The sequence below is a fragment of the Barbus barbus genome (assembly GCF_936440315.1).
Source record: "Barbus barbus genome assembly, chromosome: 40".
Classification (NCBI taxonomy): domain Eukaryota; kingdom Metazoa; phylum Chordata; class Actinopteri; order Cypriniformes; family Cyprinidae; genus Barbus; species Barbus barbus.
The window spans coordinates 14,291,290-14,315,288 of record NC_136718.1 but is presented as its reverse complement, the minus strand read 5'-3'; the positions used below and the strand labels follow the sequence as shown (position 1 = coordinate 14,315,288).

General features: G+C 40.4%; 1 protein-coding gene across 8 annotated transcripts in view; it reads right to left on the bottom strand.

Annotated features, from left to right (window-relative positions):
• LOC306859145 (agrin-like) overlaps nucleotides 1-23,999 on the bottom strand; it is a 253,049-nt gene that overhangs the window by 19,747 nt on the left and 209,303 nt on the right. For 7 of the 8 annotated variants that reach the window (XM_079400015.1, XM_079400016.1, XM_079400017.1 and 4 more), the window contains 10 exons: nucleotides 19,405-19,767; nucleotides 17,508-17,633; nucleotides 12,648-12,775; nucleotides 9,732-9,846; nucleotides 7,926-8,045; nucleotides 7,335-7,679; nucleotides 5,717-5,909; nucleotides 5,392-5,607; nucleotides 4,743-4,972; nucleotides 1,846-1,980 (listed from right to left, as the gene is read on the bottom strand). In XM_079400015.1, the coding sequence (XP_079256141.1) occupies nucleotides 1,846-1,980; nucleotides 4,743-4,972; nucleotides 5,392-5,607; nucleotides 5,717-5,909; nucleotides 7,335-7,679; nucleotides 7,926-8,045; nucleotides 9,732-9,846; nucleotides 12,648-12,775; nucleotides 17,508-17,633; nucleotides 19,405-19,767 (1,971 nt within the window). The remainder of the gene's footprint in view (nucleotides 1-1,845; nucleotides 1,981-4,742; nucleotides 4,973-5,391; nucleotides 5,608-5,716; nucleotides 5,910-7,334; nucleotides 7,680-7,925; nucleotides 8,046-9,731; nucleotides 9,847-12,647; nucleotides 12,776-17,507; nucleotides 17,634-19,404; nucleotides 19,768-23,999) is intronic. The other variant, XM_079400022.1, reaches the window with a different exon arrangement.

Sequence of the window (23,999 nt, the reverse complement as noted above, 5' to 3'; positions counted from 1 at the left end):
CATGTTCTTTTTTACAAATATAGGCTACTTTACAAAATAGTCACTGGAGATATTCTATACAACTTAAAAGTTTGTAAAGCTCAATTAAACACTAATTTTAACATATAAGCACAAGTCAACCTACCATACCAAACAATAAGGACTGCTTCTAAACTACTATACGGGTCCATTCAGAATCACTAAACACACCAAAATACAAATGAAAAATTAAACCGTTCTGAACTCAGCGATCTGAAGGCGGCTCGATGCCACAGTGAATAGTTCCTCTGTCAGAACAAGCAGTATGGAGCATCTGATGCCCATTTGTACATAAATGCCACTGATCCTCAAAAACTTCTCCAAAACACGCAAGCATTCATAAACACTCGCTGTATTCAACTACATTAATATACTGAGCTGTAGTCTATTCAAGTAGAAATATAATGTTATAGTGATGAGTGAGCCGAAAGCGCACACGGTTCATTTGCGCATCAAATAACGGACACAACACGCGCCTAATGCACGATCCTGTATGTCACTGTAATCATCTTTACCTTGATTACAATCATCATCCATCAAAACTTTAGGCTACTAGCATGACACTGGCTTCTTTTATCCAGCCGAGAGCTGTATTTTACGTATCATATGCTCATACAGCGGTTTTGAGCCGTCGTTCAGTCTGTAATTCACACAGAGCAATAACGGCTTGAGCTGCTCCGAAACACAGAACATCACAGAATACGTAGAGAGGTGGTGCTGTTATTTATTTATATATATATTTTTTGCATTATTTAACATATTAAATAATATATATAAAATTTTAGTTTTAGGTTATCTCGCACTGCCGGGTTGAGAACCATTGACCTAAAGTGCGATCTACCAGCATTGCCTTCGTGATCGACTGATAGATTGCGATCGACCTATTGGGCACCCCTGCTTTAAAGGGCACCCTACTGTGAGCTACAAGGTTGGTAATCGGCTGTATATGCTTTTGTTGAATAAGCCCACAGTAGTTCAACTTATTTTGTATCATGTTTTACAGCGTGAATCCTTATGAGAGACTACATTACCCATAATTCTGTAAGAAATCTCCACCAATAATTATTTTCCTCATTAAAGGAACAGTTCACCCAAAAATGAAAATGATGTCATAATTTACTCACGCTCATGTCATTCCAAACCCATATAAGTTTCTTTCTTATATTTTGAAGAATTTTGATGAACCAAAAATTTGTTGGCCCCCATTGACTTCCATTGTATGGAAAGAAATACTATGGAAGTCAATGGGGACCATCAACTGTTATCAAACAGTTAGCAAACCATTAGCTGTTCCTAAACCTTTCATTTGGTTTCCCCTTTTCTAATGCTTGCAGTCTAAAACATCTGTAGGAATTTTAATGAGGTGAGAGAGGGAAACGCAAAAGAGTGAGAGTGCTAATGAAAGCTTCGAAACGGCAGAAGAACGAAGCATCTCTTCCCTGGTTAGGGTCCAGCTCCCATAGGAGAGTAATCCACCCCCCCTCAACCCACCATATGTTTGATCTTCCAGTTCAGGATGGCAGCTCAGACATAGTGTAAAAGGAAAAATAATTTCAAATCACCTCCCAGAAGCTGACTCTCCATTATACTAGCTGGTAAAACCTATTTTACAGTACTGGAGATGCCAACTGGAGAATCTCACTTTTACCACTCCACCATAACCTCAGCCCTTTTTCCCCTTGATAATACAGCCAATATCCAAGTCAGACCAATCGATCCTGACAAAAATCAATACTGAAATTACAACTGAGATGTAGCAGTTTTTTCAGGCCTTAGGAGAGTCGATATGGTCATTTACTGTATTTTTACTATGATGTAGTACTGTACCTTTTTCACAGTGCTTGCCTTCACGTCCCATTGGACATTCGCATTTGTAACCTCCCTCCGGAAGGACCTGGCACCGCGATGATGGGTTGCATTTATTGGGGTCGCAAGGGTTGTGGGCATCAGCGCAGGTTGGACCTGTTAACAGAAATTGATATTTCTGTGAAACAAAAGATGATAAAAAAGCCACTTGGGGAGGAATTCAACAACTTCCTGCCAATCCTCATACAAACTGGCTACTTAAGTCACAGCGTAAGGAGGAAGAGATGAACTACATGCACTGAAAGGAATGACAGAAATTAATATGGCGGCAATCAGTACTGCCTTACAAATCAAAAAGAGTCAATCACCTGTTTACTAGCCATTAGCTGAAAGATAGCATTACTGTGATAAATACAGTTTTTAAGCATGATTTGAGCTAAAGAAGCTGAATTAAAATCGAGCTGCCTAGAAGTGTTACAAAGATGGCCTTTGAGTGAGCTGACTTGAATTTACACTTAAACACTCTTAAAAATAAAGGTTCCAAAAGTGGGGTTTCACAGTGATGCAATAGAAGAACAATTCTGGGTTCCCCAAAGAACCTTTCAGTTCCTAAATTAACCATTTTTTCTTAGTGTGAAACATGTTTTTAATAAGAACCTTTTTTCCACTATAAAGAACTTTTTGTTCAATGGAAAGATTCCATGGATGTTAAAGGTTCTTAATAGAACCATAGATTCCAATAAAGAAGCTTTATTTTTAAGAGCGTAAAGGATTTCTAATAGGATTCTGTTTTGAATTATTACAAATTTAGATTACGCCACCATGCCGCATGGTGTGCTTGTGTGCCTTCCTGGTTTGAGACCGAAACTTCTTCAGTTCAGCGCTTCTAGCCTCATCAGAACACTCCCATCATCACAAAGAACATAGTAGGAGATCACGCCACGGGCGGCAGCTGCTGCTTGCTGTAATGAAAGCCCCCGCCGCGTTCTGAGACGCTCTGCTAGGTGACTCTCTCTTTTGCTCTCAAACTCTAAGGCCGCTCTATCACAGAGACAGTGCGGCAACCCTCCAACTTACAATCCTGCTCTTTAAACATTAAAGGTTATCCCACATATTTATCTCTCAAGCCAATTTCTTTGTGTACACTTCTACTTCAAAGGGTTTTCATTTTCCTACACACCTCATTGCAGCCATTCTGCAGCACTGAAATAAAGTGGAAGATATTGAACTGTATTATTATAAAGGTTGTTCAATAAAGGCTTGTGAGCAGAACAACAGAGCAATTTACTCTGGGCAATATTTCAAATGTCTGGAGCAACACTGCAAGATGGAGAGAAAAAAAGCTTCTTCAAAGTGAACAAAGAGAACACAGTAACTTCTACAGTGTGGATGTACCACTTCCTACCGTTCCTTATGCTGTGAGAAAGCAAAGATGGACATAGAGGAGAAATCCAGAAACAGTTCAACATACAGCTGCAAGCAGTAATTACAGGGCCAAGCACACCAGTGGAATATATACTATGTTCCCAAGTTCGCAGCTGGTATGGTTTCTTGATGTTCTGAGAGAAGACTTCTTTTATGCTCACCAAAGCTGCATTTATTTGCTCAAAAAAACTATAAAAACTGTAATGTTGTAAACTATTGTTATTATTCGTAATAGAATTTGTGTAACATTATAAATTTTACATAAAAAAATAAATAAAAAAATTGGCCAGTAAGATCCAAGATACAGCTTCACTTTCTGTTTGGCATAATCAACATCAAATTTGTTGGTGTTTTACACTCATTTTTTGAGTCTTGGTCTAAAGATGACCTGAGCCAATTTTGTTGAAGATTGAACAAACTTTGTGTGGCAGACGTCGGAAAATGCTCATCATAACATTGGCGTTACATTATATTATTGTATATTTATTTATATTATAATTTTACAAATATTTCAAATATAATCATATAACATATTATTACATATTATTTAATTTAAACACATTTGTGACCCTGGAGCACAAAACCAGTCTTAAGTCGCTGGGGTATATTTGTAGCAATAGCCAAAAATACATTGCATGGGTCATATATTAAAACTTAATTTTTGATTAGTAATATGCATTGCTAAGAACTTCGTTTTTGTCAGTATTTAGATTTTTTTTGCACCCTCAGATTCCAGATTTTAAGATAGTTGTATCTCAGCCAAATATTGTCCTATCACAACAAACCTACACCAATGGAAAGCTTATTTATTCAGCTTTCAGGTGATGTATAAATCTCAGTTTCGAAAAATTGACCCTTATGACTGTTTTTTTCAAAATAAAATATTTCTTCAAAATAAAATATTTCTTCAAAATAAATAAATAAACAGAGACACAAGAGAAACCCTGCCTGTCCACGAGAGACTCGATCAAATTTAGTTAGAAGTTCGGTGCTTCAAAAGTGGCTCTGAATTAACTGAATATTTATACGATCAATTTAAAAAATAAATAAATTATTGAACTGTGAGAAATATAGCTTGTCTCTGTTGTTCTGAAAACATTAAAGTTTTTTTCTATTCACTTTCTATCCATGGTGTGTATATTCAGGACTGGTGAAGTTTTTTGTATTCGCTGCATGTTTGTCCTTGCTGCCTTCATATTATTGGGTAAACACTCATCTTTCTTACATACCCATAAGGCTAAAAACTGATTAGACAAGTATCCTCTGCCCTGCTGAATCTTTCATCAATACAGTCAAGTCCAGATATTCAGAACTCAACAGAGAGTGACTGCAGAAGCTTTTATAATTCAATAGTGTATAGTTAAAGGTGAAGGTTGTCATTTCTGCACCACTATTGGCACCAAATAGAACAGCAATCTGTTTTTTGAGACAACACTAGCGTAATCACTGAAAGCGTTCAAAGAAAATATGTTTAAGTCAAAAGGTGCACTTACCAGAGAAACCATTGACACATTTGCAGTGGAACATCTCGGCTTCTTTGACCTGGCAGGAGGCTCCGTTCTTGCAGGGGTTTGGCATGCACGGATTGTTGCCGCACTCGCCCACGCCTGAGCCGTACAAAACGCTGTCGCCATTCTCTTGCAGGTTATAGAACAAGTTGTTGACGTCCAGCATGCGGATGCAGCCCACCAGGCCTGTTGAAACTGACGTCCTCTCCTTTACACTGCAAAAACAAATCAGTTCTTGTCAGTTCCTTAATGCTCGTCTTAATTCGTAAATGACACGGAAAATGTAACAAAAGCATGAAATGATTAAATAAAAAACAAAGACGTCTTCTTCTCAATTGAGAAAAGACACTCTTTGCCTGACTGAGAACAGATGGAAAAACATTCAATTAGACCCACAAGAACTCAAGTGGTGTATCACAACATCTCTGATTGATTCTAATTTGATTTGGCTATTTCTGCTCAATCATATTAAGTCATATTAGCTGTTCTGCCAGGTTTCTGCAAGCATGCACAGACAGTCTCAGACAGTCAGTGTTTTAGGTTATTATTCTCCATATTGTTTCATTATGGCTTCTAAGAAGACTAAAGAGGCTCTTGTTAGTGTTATTTGGAGGTGTTCTGGAGCTTCTCTTACTCTGGTATCATGTCTTCAAGCATTCCTCCGATGAAAAGGTCTGTGTCCAGGTTGAGTCCATCTGTTCCTGGGGGACTTTGTCCTTCAACGCTCGGCTCATTGTCCACGCTCAGCATGGCATTACGCCTGTTACGCACTACTACGAGCTGATGCCAGCGACCCGGACTTGCCAGGACCTTACTGATCACTGAAGCCGTCCCAGAGCCAGTGTTAAACCTTCATGGAGGAAAATCACACACAAAAAATGGTTAATGGATCTGTAATGGTCATGAAAATCACTCTGAATAAGAACTGCTAGAGTATATAACAAATGTGGGTTACTTACCTGAGCTCCACATGTCCTTCAACCAGTGCCAGAGACAAGAAGTCCTTTTTGCCCTTTTGGCCATTGTACAGCAATATCCCTGTCATTTCCGAAGCCCTGAACTCCATGGCAATTCGCACAGTGTGGTAGGCCCTCATGGTTTGGAAAGCCAAGTAAGACTTGCCACCAAAGGATGGTATGAAGTACTTTATAACTGAGTAGGGCAGAAGGTAGAAGACAGATAAAGCAGGTCATCAGAGGCTCTCAACCAGGCATTCAATCCCTTAACAGTCTGCTCTCCACTGATAGAGCGACAAACAAAACTGTGCTTAAGTGTGTCTCCCTCAGATAATGCAGATACACCTGTCAATACTACAGTAATGTGCAGTTCATGTTGTGTTTGCTATATTCCCAAGGGTGAAAAAACATAGACCTGCAATGATGAGTACTGTAGTTCTCTCTGGACCTTTCTCCTTTAGACATTTACATTCCAGACAGAGAATCCCCAAGCTCAGAAATGTATCAACACCTCTCTCTCTTTCTCTCTCGGCTGTCTCTCACCCTTTTCTCGGGAGAATGCAAGGCTGATGAAGCCTTCTCTCTTCATCACTCTTTAATGGCCCGATTGATCAGAGGAAGTGTCTGAGGGCTGCTTACAAGCCTTTAATTAGTGGCTTTTTTCACCTCACAGCGGTTTGATACTAACTAAAGTTCATCGATGTAATTAGTGTCAATTATAACCTGACACAGCTGCAAAAGGTAGTTTCATATCCCAATACCACCAACAGAGGCAATGAATTGAGCTAAAAATTTCTTCAGGGCAACAGCAGGGCTACAGTTTTAAATGCAATCCTTATTGAACACTTTTTTTTTTTCCAAAGGATTCAAATATGCCGAAATATGAATAATAAATAATAACAGTTATAAATAATACATATTTAATTGCAATCAATTATGAATAATAATTAATATTTAAACCTATCTGAAATATGTAATAATTCAAGTGTACTTCTGTTGTGGTTTTTATTTCACACCAAAAGATCAAAAGAAATAGGAAACAATACTTTGCTTGAAGAAAATGATTATAATAAAATGAAATGCTAGGTTTTCTGCATTATGACATTATTTTCATTATAATAAAAAAAGTCACATTAGCATAATGCAAAAAAGTATATATTTATTTTATTTAAATACATAATATATATTATAAATATTATAACACTGATTTATTAAAATGTTTTAAACTGTAAAGTATTCATGGTAGTATTTGTTGTACAGCCTTTTATGTTGATTAAAAAAACTACATATTATTAAATAATTTTAATAAAAATCACCACTGAAAACATTATTGTAATTACCAGAAAAACCCTCAAAATTAAATTTTCCAGACACACTGCAGTAATGAGATGTATAAGAAAAGATTGATAGGAAAAATGTGTTTAATTTTCATGAAAATAACATAATAATGCAACAAATAAATCTTAAATGGTCCTAAAAAATTGTTTTTGTTTTATTATGCAAAGATTTTTTTATTCCTGTTGATTATGGGGTCATTAAAATATGACCTGGCTATGATTTCACCCAGTCGTCCCTGCAATGTACAGATTTTTTTTTCTCGAGTTTTTGTAGTTCTCCTCACCTTTCTCGCACACAGCTCCTCCTCTTCCTGCAGGACAGATGCAGGTGAAGTCATTGTCCTCCTCTTCGCAGGTTCCACCGTGACGGCATGGCTGGGAGTCGCACAGCCTGTTGCCGTGGACCGCCAGTCTGTTCTTCAGCGAGACTGTGGTTGTGGGGGCCTTGGATGGAGTGGTGGTGGCTGGTGCGGCTGTGGTGGTCCTGCGGCTGGTGAAGGGCCGCCTAGTGGTGATTGGGCGGAGCGTGGTAAATGTAGAAGTGGGAGAGAGCGTAGTGGTAGTGGGAGTTGTGACTGACGCTACAGTGGTCGTGGTGGTGGTGGTGAAGAAAGGAACAGCTGAAAGGCCTAAAAAATGGGGAGAAGGAAAAAGTAGGTCAACAGCCTTAGTCAGGGTAGACATATATAATTCTTGCCTCATGAAACCGAGGCTGAGACATACAGTCTCACGTTCAATAAGCTGGATCTTTTTGAGTTATTTGAGTCCTGCAGGCACTCGTGGTTATCAAATGCCAGCTTGAAGAGCAATCATATTTAACAAAAGGCAGCAAGAGAAAAAGAAAAACGACGGAAAAGCAATTTCAAGCAGGTTACCATAGGTGGTGATGCGGATGTTCTCTTCCTCAGGTTTCTTCACAACGATACCAGTGTCTTTAGTCGCCTTGAGCTGTTTGAGAAGGGCTCCCTCAATATCCTCCACACTGAACCTTGTGTCTGTAGCACAAGAACACAACATTAAACAGAGCCAGAGGTGAATGTATTGCACAGCAGAGTGTGAAGAACCGGCACTAACCACCCCACCACTCTTGCACTTGACATAACATACTGCAAATATATACAGAAAAGCCTGCATGTAAAAGGCCCTTGGGAGAATCTGTTCTTGAACCGCCATGCATTTCAGGGACGTTGGGATGAAACACTCTAATAACACTTCCACAGATGGCCCTGTTACTGGCCACCACAGACCGCCTTTATGACAGGCGCTTGTGCTAGAATTGTGCTCTTGTGCCGCTGAAAGGGACTAATAAAAAGAGAATAGCAAAGGAGATTTTTATCAGCTAGTGTGATGCTCAGGGTCTTAAAAGCATGAGAAGCGATGGAGACTAAAATAAAGGAGCTTTTTTAGAAGCCCTAGCTGATAAATTACCTCGCTAAAAAGGCCACACTCTCTGACCGCTCCGGCAGACAGAAAAGACGAGAGCCGTATCTTCAGGGATTCTTTTACTTAACTTATACGCCTCATTCTGCTGTGTTGAATTATTATTTTCTTCAAACATACAAGGGAATTTTTATGTGCTTTTTATTTCTTGCTGCGGGCACGTTTCTAAAGGAGCGCAGACTGGGGGAATTTTGATGTGAGAGGAGGGTATAAGTCGGACTATGTGCTTTGTGTGCTAGAGCTGCTTTAGAAATAAGTTAGAAGCAGCTTGAAAAAAGAAAGTAAATAAAAACAGGATAGCGAAGAACAGAATGACTGGGAGAGACAGATAATGAAGAACATTGAGGGGCAAATTCACTAAACTGTGCTGTATTGTAGCGCAAAAAACAGTCTTCACTAAGCACATGCAATGCAGTTTAATCCAGATAAATGCACTAAATTAAGTTACAAATATTCTTGTAACTTAAGTACAAGAATATTTGTAGGTTATATTTGTAATATTTGGAGTAGGTTATTAGTGGTGACTATGGCAGAAATGTACAGTAAAAATCATGCAGTTAGTTAGGCTCAGTTAAAACTCTCAAGTGTTACCGGTCCTACTGCAAGATTTGAAACAGTGTCAATCAGCATGGGAGGCAGGTGCCAGTCACTAATGTGTCTCTTGAGGCCAGAGGAATGAGGTTTCTGTACTACTAGCTGGCCTTTGTAACATGCACCCGCCTAAACCTCACTACCATCCGGGTCACGGCACCAACATAACTGGTCCTATGCGCACTGTTTGGAGTGGGACTCAAATCAACATCAACCGGCATGGGAGGCAGGCATGTTTTCACCTCTTCACAGCCACTAGCTGGCCTCTGTTACACAAGATGTGCTCAGTGTTAATTTTGTGGGGGAGTTTGAGCAGTTAGATCAGGGTGCTAAACTCAGTTCCTGAAGGGCTACTGTCCTGCTGTGTTTAGCTTCAATCCTAATTAAACGCACCTGATCCAGCTAATGAAGTCCTTCAGGACGATTTGAAAACTACAGGTATGTGTGTTTGAGCAGGCTTGGAACTAAACTCTGTAGGACTGTGGCCCTCAAGGAGATCAATTTGGCACCCCTGTGTTAGTTTATTTGGTAATAGTGAGTTGGCCACTGAAATGATACAAACAGCATGTGTACATAAAACGCTATCATTGGGCACAATTCAGATCTTTTTGAGCAAACAATCTTTAAGAAAACCTTTGGTGTAACTTTACCTGGGTCAAAGTGAATCTCGATAAAGACAATTATGGAGTTGCTGGGGGCCAGATTCTTCACACGGACACTCTTGAAGTGTTTCAGGACATCTGACTTGCGGAACAACTCATTCAGCTGGAGAAAATAAAAGCAAAAAGAAAGTAAGAGAGAGAAAAACAAAGAAGTAAATGCCCCAAGTGCAGTGTGTGAACTGGTAATAAGCTCAATATGCTGATCTAGTTCTTGTTAACACCAAATTCCTCCACAGGATGAGAAAGTGTGTCAGTGGAAAAACTCTACTGAACCCCATTGGGTCTCGGTGCACAAATTGACATTTAACTACAGCGCAGAAGTAATTACATGAACACGTTTCGAAGTCGGCGGTAAATGTCAGATTACAATGCTGCCTGTTTAGAATCGGCTCGGTTTCCACCTCGATACATGTAGGAGTGTTCTGTCACCAATTTGGTATAATGTAAGACGAGCTTAGTTGCTGCTGGTTCCCTGAATACAAAGACCATTTCACCTAAACCAAATTCATTTCAGTGCACCTAATTGGTCAAAACTAGAGCAAACGAGAAGTGGTTTCCAATTAGGATGCACTCAATCGACTCACAAATCGCTTTGTGAGTTGTTCTAGCGCTTTCTGACATGTGTGCACATTCTGTAAGAGTGCCTCAGCAGGAGGTCCATCGAGTACCCCATTCAAGTCACCCAAGGGCCTTGTGTTTTCCTTCTTCGCTCTTTTCATTCACAGCTGCACTTGAATTTGGAAAAGCGCACAGTTGTCGCAGACATAATGGCTTTTGCCTCTAGGCTGACCCTGTGTGAGTTCATTGTACTTTTGGATCCATGCTGGGCAAGAAATGAAAGGAGACGCTCCCTCCCTTCCTTCAGGCCTCACTGGAGAGACCCCCAACAAAACCAGGCTGCCCAGCATAGCCGGATAGAAATGCTGACCCAGAAACTGGTCTCTATCCTCAGAAGCTGCTTACACTGAGTCTAGCGGACAGTCTTGAAATTAAGTGAAGGGTGGAGATATCGAGGCCTGAAAGGGAGGGGGTACTCTGCTGAACCTGGGGGCATCATGAACATCATGAAGAAGTGGGATTAGGACACGCTCAAGGCAAGTGAAACCATTTCAATTGCTGGCTCTGTACTGCCCATGGCCCCATTTGAGATTTGGACCTCACTGAGCGAGAGAGTGAAGTATGGGGATTAGCTTTCTGTGTCAGGTAGAGCGCTCCTAGAGAAAGGCTGATTACATCCTCGCTTAGTCCCTGTCGGGAATCTCGGTCACAGCACTACCTAACATTAGAGTGATAAGTGGAACTCATTATAGTACTGCCCTTCATTCTCAGACACACCCAAAATGGGTTAACAAGCCGAGAAAAAAAAAAATCGCCAGCTTCTTCGGCAGTTAGTTTGCAGTGTTAGTTGAAGAATGCAAGAAAAACTCAGTGAAGGAAGCAAGGCTATCAGTATCGGTGCGTTGAGGCCAAGATGCCAGCCAGTGTTGAAACCGTGAATTACAACAAAAATTATAAATAATAGCTTTTAGGAAATTAAATAAAACTAAACCAAAATAAACTAACAAACTAAATATATAAATGAATAATACTGACAAAAAGGTTATTAAACTAGCAGCGATGCATCAAATGCACTTCTTGGTCCAAATGTCCCCTAGAGGACGCAGTGTCTCGTTCCCTACTCTCAGGGAACCATGGTTACATACGTAACCTGAGACGTTTTTACTGCACTCTTAAAATTAGTATCAAAAATTGTGAAATTTCACAAGAATCGGTATATGCTACTGAAACATTGGTATCGTGACTAGTGCTAGCAGACTATATTTAGCACGTGGACAGTTTTGAGCACTGGTTGCTAAAATGGGATTTGTGTTGATATCCCCAGTGAAGACCTTGACTAAAAATACATTAAAACTAAAAATAAAACAAAATAACTAAAAATATAATAAAATACCTAACTACATAATACTATTATTGTTAGAAATTTCAACAATATAAAAATAGAAATATAATACATTTATACATTTAAAATTGTAATTAAAACAATAAGTAAACAATAAATAAACAATAATATTGTTTACAGAGGAGAACTGGCCCCCCGACTGAGCCTGGTTTCTCCCAAGGTTTTTTTCTCCATTCTGTCACAGAGGGAGTTTTGGTTCCTTGCCGCTGTCGCCTCTGGCTTGCTCAGTTGGGGACACTTAATTTCTATTTTCGATTTGATTATCGTCAGTTTGATTTCACAGATACTATTTAAACTAAACTGAGCTAGACAATGACATCTCTGAATTCAACAATGAAATGCCTTTAACTGAAAATTTTGTGTTTAATCTTATTAATATACATTACTGACACTCTATCCTCCAATTTGATACTGTTAAATGCTTTGACGCAATCTTTATTGTTAAAAGCGCTATATAAATAAAGGTGACTTGACTTGATCACAAACTTCAAATTCAAGTGTCTGTATTTTATTTTTATGTTCCTGCACTGCTTTCCAGACATTAACAGATCACCAGACACATATTTTTCAAAAGACATATTCAACCTATTTCGTTGGATAATTCCACCAATTATCACAATGCATTCCACATCAATTCCCAAGGGGCCAACCTCAAGAGAAAAGAGACTGGATGGAGAAGTAAAGGGTTGAAACAAACAAGAAAAGAATCTGTGATAAACGATAAGCTAATCTTCAATCAAGTTTCAGTTATTCTGCTACTTTTTAGAACAGCTACAGTGTTTTGAAACAACTGAGCTGACATACAATTGAAAAATAAAGCATTACTAAAGCAGCGTAAAGTTTTTGTAGTTTTTTATAAAATGAAACTGTAACCGAAATCTGAACTTCTTTTCAAAGCTGAACTGAAAGTGAACTCAAGCACAAGTTTGAGCTACATAACTCACAGCGCTTTCGATGCTCCGGGCCGTTTCGCCAAACAGCTCTGACTTGGGGTCTTCCATCTCAGGAGTGTAGAAGACCTCCTGACCCTCTACCTTATCCAGGTGCAGGGAGCCGCTGAAACGCATGGTGGCTGTGGGGCAAGGCAGGGAAGCACATATCGTTATATAAAAGACACTTCGATGAAACACAGTGCCAGTCTAATCTTAGCTACACACACTTGTGGTTGGTGCAATGCCAGTCTGTAAATTAGTGATGGAGCTTCTGTGAGGTTAGTCGTGGGGTTCACTGAGTGAAGAAAGAGAGATTTATTTTCAGTGGAGGTGGAGGTAGAGGGAAGTATGTGAGAATATGGATAAAGGGAGAGGGTCTGGAAGGAAGGATGGACTGGAGTTTACCAGACCGAGACTCTTCCCAAAAGCTGGCATGGAGGACTGAGTGGAGAGAGATCGGTTAGACAGCGACACTGACAGACATTGCACAATATATCACAGATAATAGGTTAAAAGACACTTTCATATGTCCCGACTAGGGTCAGGGTCATCATTAAACATTCCTTTAAGGTTATTGCTGACCTTTCTCATTGACACTAATAAGCGGAAAGAGTGAGAGAGGATCAGAGGCCTGTTTTTACATGACAGAGAGAAATAAATAATGAATAAACGACTGAAGGAGAGCAGGCCTGATGCTGGGTTCTGTGCAGCATGTAATCAGCTGAACAAATTGCCCAAATCAATCATGCCAACCAGGCTCCAGCTTGGCTGGGACCGGGATAAGCACTTGTATGATTATCGTGAAAGATAGCCGTAATTGTCTTCTAATCCCAGGAACGGGTGAGTGACAGAAGCTGGTTAAAACTGTATGATAAGGGTCTTTTTGCACAGACACACATCACCTCGTATCTGATGGGACTTTCAAAAAGGAGCAAATGGGGGAGATTTGAATGTGAAGAGAGATGGAGGGAAACAGCGATCGGATTCTAAATCGGAACCATCTGAGGACAAGAATTTCCCACGGAGCGCAGACATGTTTAGAAATCAGGCTTTAGATGTGGATTCAAATTAAAGTCCCAAATTCTCCACCACAATACGGCTATGATCCATCATTTCTAGCGTCTACTCATTAAAATGGTCCTTATCTTTGGTAACAAAGAATCCAGATAGCTTTCTGTTGTACAATGAGCTATATAATTTTAATTTACACTAGATATGTAAATTCAATCTTAAGTAAAATTTGAACTTTTAAGCAGAGGGGTAGGGTAGAAGCATCTACGACTCCCTAGTTTAAATCATAGGCTCAGAATTGGTCCACAGAGGACAACAGAGGAGAATAAACACCGACTATAACAGTAGCATGATTTCAGTAGTAAAAGAAATATAGGACTTTTATTCTTTAATAATTTTTTCCAGGGTCCAAAATGATTTTTTTGAGAAGTAATTTGAGAAAATTCAGACAAAAACATTTCTCACTTAGCATGATAATGTATTTTGTAGTATAAAAATATGGTACATATAAAACCACATATATGCATAGAAATATATATTTTAAATAAGCATTTGTTCATATATAAATAAATAAATCGATAATAGATTTGTTTTGTATAATTACATTTTATAATCTGAGGACTGGAAAACCAGATAACATTGCATTCAGGCAGCAGGGGGTAAACTACACTGTTTGCTGTTTTCAGCCCCTCAATAAAACAGTTTAATACGAGGGGGAGTTCTCCTTAGTGCTTGAAAGACATGGGGAGAGCTCGAGCTGACAGCAGAGACTGAATGCAATGGACATTAAGGCCCTCGCTCTCGGCCGCTGTGACACATTGGCAATAAACGGTGGGGAGTTACGAGACCCGGCTAACGGATATGAGAAGACACGTGAGCACTTGACCTAGTGTTCCCATACAGAGAACACAAAACATCTGCCTGTTACTGGCTGTCTGTCCTGTATTGATTAGTCTCCATTGTGTGTCATTTCTGCTCTTATAAAACAGATGGGGCTGGTGCGAGAAAAGGGTTTGTGTGTATGGACACATATGGTCTAATGCCAGTCACAGGACACATTTTGGAGAATTGGTTTATCCATTTGCTATAGCTACTGACCCTGAACCTGCTCCCCTGCATCTGGCATACTCAGGGTCCAAAATTGACTGATTATATGCAGTAACATTCAAAAGTTTGTGGTTAGTAAGATTTATTTCCTTTTTGAAAGGAATACTCTAACTATTAAGTCGACAAAATAAATTCATCAGTAAAAAAAAGTTTGTTACAAAAGAAATAAATTACATTCTTTTTAACTTATTCATCAAAGATTTCTGGAAACAAAACACTGTGTCACAGTTTCATGGTTTCCAAAAAAATATTAAGCAGCACTACTGTTTTCAACATTAATAATAATGTTTCCCTTTCGAGGGAACTTCGAACTGCGTCCTCTAGGGGTTTCTATGGGGAACGCCTCGGCGTGACCGGTGTCTTGAAGCATATATCTATACACAACAACAACATTGGGCGGCGACAGCCTATGATGTCACTACCGGTGCGACCACAGTATAAAGGGGCGCTGGGAAAATACGTCATTCACTTCTTCGTCTGAAGCTTGCGTCCGAAGCATGGCACTGAGCCTAGAGGACGCAGTGTCTCGTTCCCTACTCAGGGAACCATGGTTTACATACGTAACCTGAGACGTTCCCTTTCACGGGAACTTCGAACTGCGTCCTCTAGGGGTCACTATGGGGAACGGAATACCCATGCCACCATGCTGAGGGGAGTGCAAGCCAAGGACAAAAAGGCGAGCACTAAGTACCAACTCTACCGGGCTGGCACGAAGCCGCAGCGCGTAACCCATACCGCACAGGATTTTAGAAAGAACGCAAAACATCTTACCACACGTGGCTTTCAGAAAGTGCACAGAGACTAGCGTGCCGGTAGTGACGTCATAGGCTGTCGCCGGCCAATGTTATTGTCGTGTTTAGATATATGCTTCAAGACACCAGTCAAGCCAAGGCGTTCCCCATAGCGACCCCTAGAGGACACAGTGTCTCGTTCCCTACTCAGGGAACCATGGTTACATACGTAACCTGAGACGTTCTTGAGCACCAAATCAGCATATTCCAATGATTTCTGAAGGATCATGCAACATTGAATACCTGGAGTGACGCCTGCTAAAAATTACACCTATATGTACAGTGGGGGAAAAAATATCTGATCCCCTGCTGATTTTGTACGTTTGCCCACTGACAAAGAAATGATGTTTAATTTTAGTGTATAATTTTAATGGTAGGTTCATTTGAACCGTGAGAGACAGAGATCCAGAAAAACACATTAAAAAAAAATTATAAATTGATTTGCATTTTAATGAGTGAAATAAGTATTTGATGCCCTATCAATCAGCAAGATTTCTGGTTCCCATGTGTCTTTTATACAGGTAAGGAGCTGAGATTAGGAGAGCTCCTAATCTCAGTTTGTTACCTGTATAAAAGACAGCCTGTCCACAGAAGCAATCAATCAATCAATCAGATTCCAAACTCTCCACCATGGCCAAGACCAAAGAGCTGTCCAACGATGTCAGGGACAAGATTGTAAACCTACACAAGGCTGGAATGGGCTACAAGACCATCGCCAAGCAGCTTGGTGAGAAGGTGACAACAGTTGATGCGATTATTCGCAAATGGAAGAAACACAAAATAACTGTCAAACTCCCTCGGTCTGGGGCTCCATGCAAGATCTTACCTCGTGGAGTTTCAATGATCATGAGAATGGTGAGGAATCAGCCCAGAACTACACGGGAGGATCTTGACAATGATCTCAAGGCAGCTAGGACCATAGTCACCAAGAAAACATTGGTAACACACTACGCCGTGAAGGACTGAAATCCTGCAGCACCCACAAGATCCTCCTGCTCAAAAAATGCAGGAGATGAGACCAAAATCCAGCTGAGGTGGAAACATTATGCTTTGAGGGTGTTTTTCTGCTAAGGGGACAGGACAACTGCACTGCATCAAAGGGACGATGGACGGGGCCAAACACACGGCCAAGGCAACAAAGGAGTGGCTCAAGAAGAAGCACATTAAGGTCCTGGAGTGGCCTAGCCAGTCTACAGACCTTAATCCCATAGGAAATCTGTGGAGGGAGCTGAAGGTTCGATTTGCCAAATGTCAGCCTCGAAACTTTAATGACTTGGAGAGGATCTGCAAAGAAGAGTGGGACAAAATCCCTCCTGAGATGTGTGCAAACTACAAGAAACGTCTGACCTCTGTGATTGCCAACAAGGGTTTTTCCACCAAGTACTAAATCATGTTTTGCGAAGGGGTCAAATACTTATTTGACTCATTAAAATGCAAATCAATTTATAACTTTTTTGAAATGCGTTTTTCTGGATTCTTTTGTTGTTATTCTGTCTCTCACTGTTCAAATAAACCTACCATTAAAATTATAGACTGATCATTTCTTTGTCAGTGGGCAAACGTACAAAATCAGCAGGGGATCAAATAATTTTTTTCACACTGTATACTGTATATATACACACAAAATTCAATTCAACAATGTATAATATATCAGTTCCTGATAAAGTCACCAGCCAACTGGTGAGTAGCAAGCAATTTTTTACAAGAATTTGGTGCTTGACAAGTACTAATTTTGGACCCTGGGCAAACGAAATCAACATCCATACGGCATGTCTAAGATAATACATGCTCATAGACAGTAGTTTCCCCTGTCATTAACAACTCTGGCCCCCTCCTCCTCACCATCCTCTCAGTCTTCCAGGATAAAAAGAATAATCGCTGTTGGCGGCTTAGTCATAGAGCTGGTCATACAGTTAATAAATGAACACGTGCTGTTATCTAAGAATGATTGACAGGAACTTACAGGGGCAGTTTGTATTCTCAGCGCTGATGGCGGCCGTCTTCCCATCAGGACAGCAGCCGAATTGTGTGTTGTCACAGGAAGACCGTTCTTCTGCTGTGGGAAGAGTGGTAGTTGCTACTGTTGTACCTGAAGAGAGAGATGAAGACGTCAGGATTTCTAGAATTTGATGCTTCTAGGCAGCAACTAGTTTAAACTGATATTTCTGTTTGCATAATTGCAAAAAAATTAACATGTCAAGTTGTAGAGAAGGAACATTATGGTGTAAATAATTACAGAGGCAGACGGTTCTATGGTTGACTCTTTGATTTGCAGTAAACAATTTGCGATTAGCTGCAAAATGACTTTAACATCTTACTTGATGTATTCCTACTTTTTAAACTCACATTTAGTCAAACCCTAACAATAGCTTGTTAAAACTGTCTTAGCTATAGAGCCAGCCTCACACCTACAAGGATATATACAGAAGATTAGCACTGAGGGTTGGAGCAAAATATCTCCTGCTTGCCAAACAAGCCATAAAGCCGTCAGATGTTCAAGGGCTCTGTGAGTATGAGAGAGGCAGCGTGTGAAAATAGTGAGTGGTGGAAAATGACTTTTGGCGTAGAGCTGGAAAGCATCCCTGGATGTCTTTTCTTCGCGTCTATGGGCAAATTTATGAGCCGCTGCCCCCGAGGTGCATGCTGGCCGCCACACTGCTTCAGCCTTACAGGCTATTGGTTCACTGGGAGGCAGAAAGTCATCAGAAAGTCCCAAGAGATGCCTCCCACTCCGATGTCAGACAGACTTCATGTGTCCTGTGTCAAAGAGCGCTCCGGTCCAACAGTGACAAGAGAATAAATCTGAGGCCCTGCTGCTCTCTCTTATACCAGTTCAGGCAGTTAAACAGTAAAGCTAGCATTAGCTGAGTAAAAATAGCTGGTCTACTTTATGTATCATGATGTTGAAGGACACAAAACAAGTAAAGGGATTGAGGGATTTGTCACTTGTATGTCAACCAAGAGGTTATCATTTTAGAGACGGCGGTTTTGTGGCTCTTAAGAGTCGATGTCCATTAGTTTGTAGAAGTGTGCAGAAGGTTGACAAAAAGAACAGATCTTTTCAAAATGGCAAAATGGGCCAAACAATTTTAGAATTGCAGCTTCCCCTGTTTTTACTTGCTATTTTTTGCTAGAGGCAAGTAATGCAACTAAGGATTATTTAAGTCTGTTAACATCATAGCTTTTTTTTTACTAAACAACTTAATATACTTGTAAATTGTAGGTAGCAGCTGGAAATTATTCATTCTGAAAGTGTCTTTGTTCCTTTCTTCTATGGTATGAGCTGTCAAGGCAGAAAATAACTACAGTAGCTATGGTTCTCAACTGGTCTGGCAATAATAAAATGCAACCAGTAATATAATAAAAAATAGTTACAATATATATAAATAGGATATAACAAAATCTCAATAGCAAAAATGTCAACATAGGAAAGAAAACTCAATTAATTTTATGGGGTCTATGTCTTGAGCTCGGTTCCTGACAAACACAGTCTGTGCAAGGAGAGAAAGGAACAGTGGTTACATCGACTTCATCTGAAATGGCCTTAAGAAAAGGCTTAATCATAAGTTTAGGCCACGTTAAAAACTGAAGCTAGTCATTTTGGTGAATTATTCACCAAAGTGATTCCAAATGAAACCGCTCACTTAGCAGTTGGATGTCAGGTGTCAAAACCTCTCAGATAATAATGGGCGCTGAGATAATGGGCAGTGCTAAATTGATATGCCATTACAATTCGAGTCGAGGTCATCTCACACGCAAGGTCACTCCATACAAGGGAGAATTTCATCATCTCTTGTCATCTGTTCTTGACAATTATGTCTAAACCCCTTATGACTGAAAGATTATGGTGAATGCATTACCAAGTGGCTCTTCTCCGCTCTCCTCCATTCCGCTCACCATCTCGTCGTCCCCACTGGGCTCTCCACTGCCCGATTCGTCAAAGTCAGGGCTGGAGTCCAGGGGTGGGGATGAGGTGCGATGTGGTTTGTTGAGTGTGGTGGGGCGGTGGGTGGTGAAAGAGCTGGAGTACTTTTCTGCCTCGACCACCTTCGGTGGAGGCAGGGCCTCCACCACGAAGCTGTCCAGATCCTCGAGAATGCTTGAAGTAGTGGTGGTGGTGGTGTGGCCATGGCGCTGTTTGGTGATCTTGACGTGAGCGGTGGGAGGGGTGGTGCGGTGGGTGGTTGGGAAGGGGGTGGGTTTGGCCGTCAGCTCAATGGATTCTGGGAGAAAGCAGGAATGGAATGATGGGTAAGCATAGATGGAAATGTTTCTGTAAGCCTTCTTTCTCACCTTTGAATTCTACCTACACCCTCCCACCCATTTCTCTTTGCCATTTAAAAACAAAAAACAAAAAAAGCCTCAGCATGGTTTCAGCGGGGTTTCCTTAGCCCGAGCAATGCTTTGTATGCCTCACAGATTCATATCAAAATGCATTGAAACACCGGGAATAAACCCACTCCTGCCTGCAAAAAGCATCGTGTTTCCATCATATCACTTAAGCTTCATTACACCCCAACACCTGAACACCTGCAAAGAGCCCCTTTTGTAGTCAAACAACAAGGGCTTAGACTTAAAGGATTAGTTTACCCAAAAATGAACTTTTTGTCATTTACTTGCACCTCATGTTGTTCCAAATTTCTATGACTGACTTTCTTCTGTGGAACATGAAAGGAGAAATTTTGAATGAATGTCCTTGTCATTCTTTTCCATACGATTACAATGACTGGTGACTAAAGTTTTTAAGCTTCAAAAAGGCAAAGTAAAATTGGTCCAAATGACTAATATATTCCTTGTCACTGAAATCTGGATTAGTTGGATTTGTGAGCAAATCATTCAGAATGATTCTGTGAACTGAATAAGCCAATTTCTAGAAAAGATATGACTTAAAGAGTGATTCATTCTAGTCCCATAAACTCTAATGAACATGCCAAGTAGAGCTAGAGTGGACTGTCAAGATTTTCAGGGAATAATGACTAAAGAGATAGTTACCCAAAATAAAAACCAAATGTTGGTACTCAAATAGTTTTAGAGAACTTAAATATCGTATTTACTGTAAGTTTATCCTGTACACAAAGCTATTTTATAGCTATTTTATATCTTAAAAAGAAGAACCGCTTTCATGATGCTTTTTTTTTGTCATTTTGAAGCTACACAGTTCAAATACTCACTTTCATTACACTGAAGAATAGCAGCCAGGCTATTCTTTAAACCTTACCTTTTAAAAGTCACACAGGTTTGGAATGACAAGAGAGTGAAAAATGATGGCAGAATCTCCATTTTTCAGTGCATCTCTTTAAATTACCCACAAATTTAATGAACTGAACATGTAGAAGACCCGGGTTGCTTCACCGCGTCTTTCTGATGTGATTCTTTGAGGTTTTTAAAAGCTAGGTTTTCTGCAAGTTCAACCCGATCATTACACATACTCTTGACCAGAAGTGTCTTCTGGGTTTGAGACTGCAGAATATGGTTGATCTGTGAGAGAGTGCGCTTGTGCATGTGAGAGAGTGCCTGTAGATATGAATTATATATACATATTCAGATGTTGCCCTCCTGCAGGGAGGCTTTAATCACAGACAGCCATAGCCTCTAGTGATGAATGATTGATATAAATAGGGCAGAAAAGCAGGGTTTAGCTGCAGCTTCAAAGGAAGCCCTCACTTCATGCAGGCATCCGTCGACGCTCCAACCACCGCAGCCTTGTCAACACTCTCACAAACCTCTCCAATGCAGCAGCTGAGCTCAAACTTAAAAAAGACATTACCAATGCAAGAGTCTTCTTCAAAGATACATATTCTCTGATATATATTTAAAAAGATTCAGAGGACAATAATAACCGTGGTGCGAAGATTTCACCACAATAGGGACCAAGGGATCCAAACGCCCAATCATCCGTGGCTTCGTGCTCAACTTTAACAGATCCCTCGTGTACAGGCTAGCCGCGCTTGGTCGGGAACCTGATAACATGCTAGCACAGGCTCTTAATTACATGCTAATCATCTCACATTTGAACAGCGAGTAGCTGACGAGGTGTGAAATACGATACCTTACAGAAATACTACTTCTATCAGACCGGCTGTCACAGCCTGGGCGAGAGGGAGCAAGTGTGTAGATGCGTTAGCTTTGTGCGGGAGAGCACCGATGCTATCGCCGTGTGTCACGGCATGCATTTTCTTATTTCGACTCGGCTGCACCTGTCATTCAGGAGCTCAGCGTAGCGTTCGCTCTGAGGGAAAGAGAGATCTGGGGTGTGGGCTTCGAGTCGCTCGCTTCAGCTTTGGGTTTTGTGACACAAATACGCACACTGAAAGAGAGCAACTGGCAACGGGAGCAGTCAGTTCGCCTTAATCAAGTTTAACGCTCCATTTGGTTTTCAGAGAGGCAGGGTGCACAATTAGAAGACGCAAAAATCATTGTCATCTTCAGTCGCCATAGCCGTATACTTACTCTTGAAAGGCTGTTATTAAGATGGCTTTCTGTCTTTTGATACATTGTACTCGCGTGTGTATTTTAGGTGGAAGTGAAGTTGAAAGAGGCAGAGAGAGAAAAGAGTGAGAAAAAAGCAGATGAAAGGGGTAAAGAAGATTGTTCCGGATTCAATGTAAGTTAAGCTCTAGAAACAATGTGTTTATTGTAAATAGAGCACCACAGAAAATTATTTCAGTTTGTAACTCTTGTACTAATGAAACTAACTATGATTCCAGACTCAAGTCTGTCCACACTTGACATTAGTTTTGAAGTGTAATATTTAGCTATGTGGAGCAGAATTTTAGACCAATGAGATTTCATGGGGGTGGGGCTATTTGCAATATAGCGGTGCAATGTCTTTGAATTAGAAGCCAAGTCATCGAAAAAATATCCAATCTCAAGATTTACATGTTACTTCATCACTTTGTACAGCAGTGGTTCCCCCAATGTCCACAACGATATTTGAAGATGCATGATTTGCTGGATAAGAATTAAGGGCAAGGATTTTTAAAAATATATTTTTTACTCACAAATTCTACCTGAAATTTATGTGACCATTTCAGGTCTAGAAATCATACTTAAAATTAGGCTACTTCATATTTCCATTTATGAAGGAACCCTGTTTCTTTAAAGAAAAAAAGTCTTGAGGGAATGAATTAAAACAGGAAATATCTTGATTTATAGTTGTTTTGCCCTTGGAAGTTTGCTGAGGCCTCTAGTGGGTCCTGGCCACCTGGTTGAGAAGCACTGGGTAAATCAGAATAATTTACACTAATGCTCATTTCATATTGTTATTAAAACATAAATATGCTTACATATAAAATGGGAGTTATTTGAGATGTACAGTTGTTTTAAATGCCCTAATAGCAGTGGTACTACTGTTGTAGTAGGCGGATAAACTCCAGGTTATACGACATAATTCTTGTGGGAGGATTTTTGCCTATGTAAATAGTACCTTGCAGGGTTTACCACCTTTACATGGTAATGAGAAAGTTGAAAAATTGGATGTAACTTTGCACAGACAAGGTTAGTAAGCAATTTTATCAGAACAGACTTCTGAAAAAGTGTGTATTTTAACGTCTATGCCTTGCCCTGTAGATTATATTTTTAAACACTGAGGGATGATTCGAAATGCTTTTCTGTGGTATGACAGAGATAAACGGGTTTTGAACCCAGAAAATATTGTTTAGAACAAAAACGATAACCAAAACTAACATCTATGCCGAAAGCCGCCAGTCCCATATGCTAATGCACAGACTGCCAATTTGCAGCAAGCGTACAGGTGATGACACCATATGTGAGCGCAAGGAACTGCCAAGTATTGGACTCTTGATGAGCCAAAAGTTTCTCAGCCATTCAAGACCCTGAACGCCCTGCGTCATGTACCAAGATGTGCCACTGATTGCCTCATCTGCTGCCTGCTATGGCAACACGAGGAGTAGCTCGCTCCGTATGGCGTTTCATAGCACCGTTTGTCATCAAGAAGAGTTGATGATGAGAGATCGTCAAGAGATCAGCGGGAGAAATATAGAGAGAAAGGCAGGCTTTCGGCTAATTCACATCCAGTCACACGTGAAATGAGCTTGTGATCTAACCCCTCCACCTCAGGGCTGCCGAGCAGTCTGAAGCCTGGGCCGCTTTACCTCAAATTTCGGAGAAGAAATTAATAAATGGTCCTGCTGTTGCCAGTTCTGCCCTAGGCTGGTGAAGATCCAACCTAAGCCCACTCTTTACTTCCTCCCAGATCCCTGAATAAACCAAGAAGAGCAGCTGGATTCTTGTCATACAGGCAGGTAATGCCAAGAAACAGAGCAAGACAGAGAGGTGCTCTGGTTAATGACTACAGGGATAATGGTCCAATCATCATCCCTAAACATCAGTTTGTGGTGTGTTGTGTCATAACCAGGTCCAGAATCAATTTGCCAAATGTGAGCTGTAATCAAATAACTAAAATATCTGTCAACGTGAATTGCTGTTCTAAAAA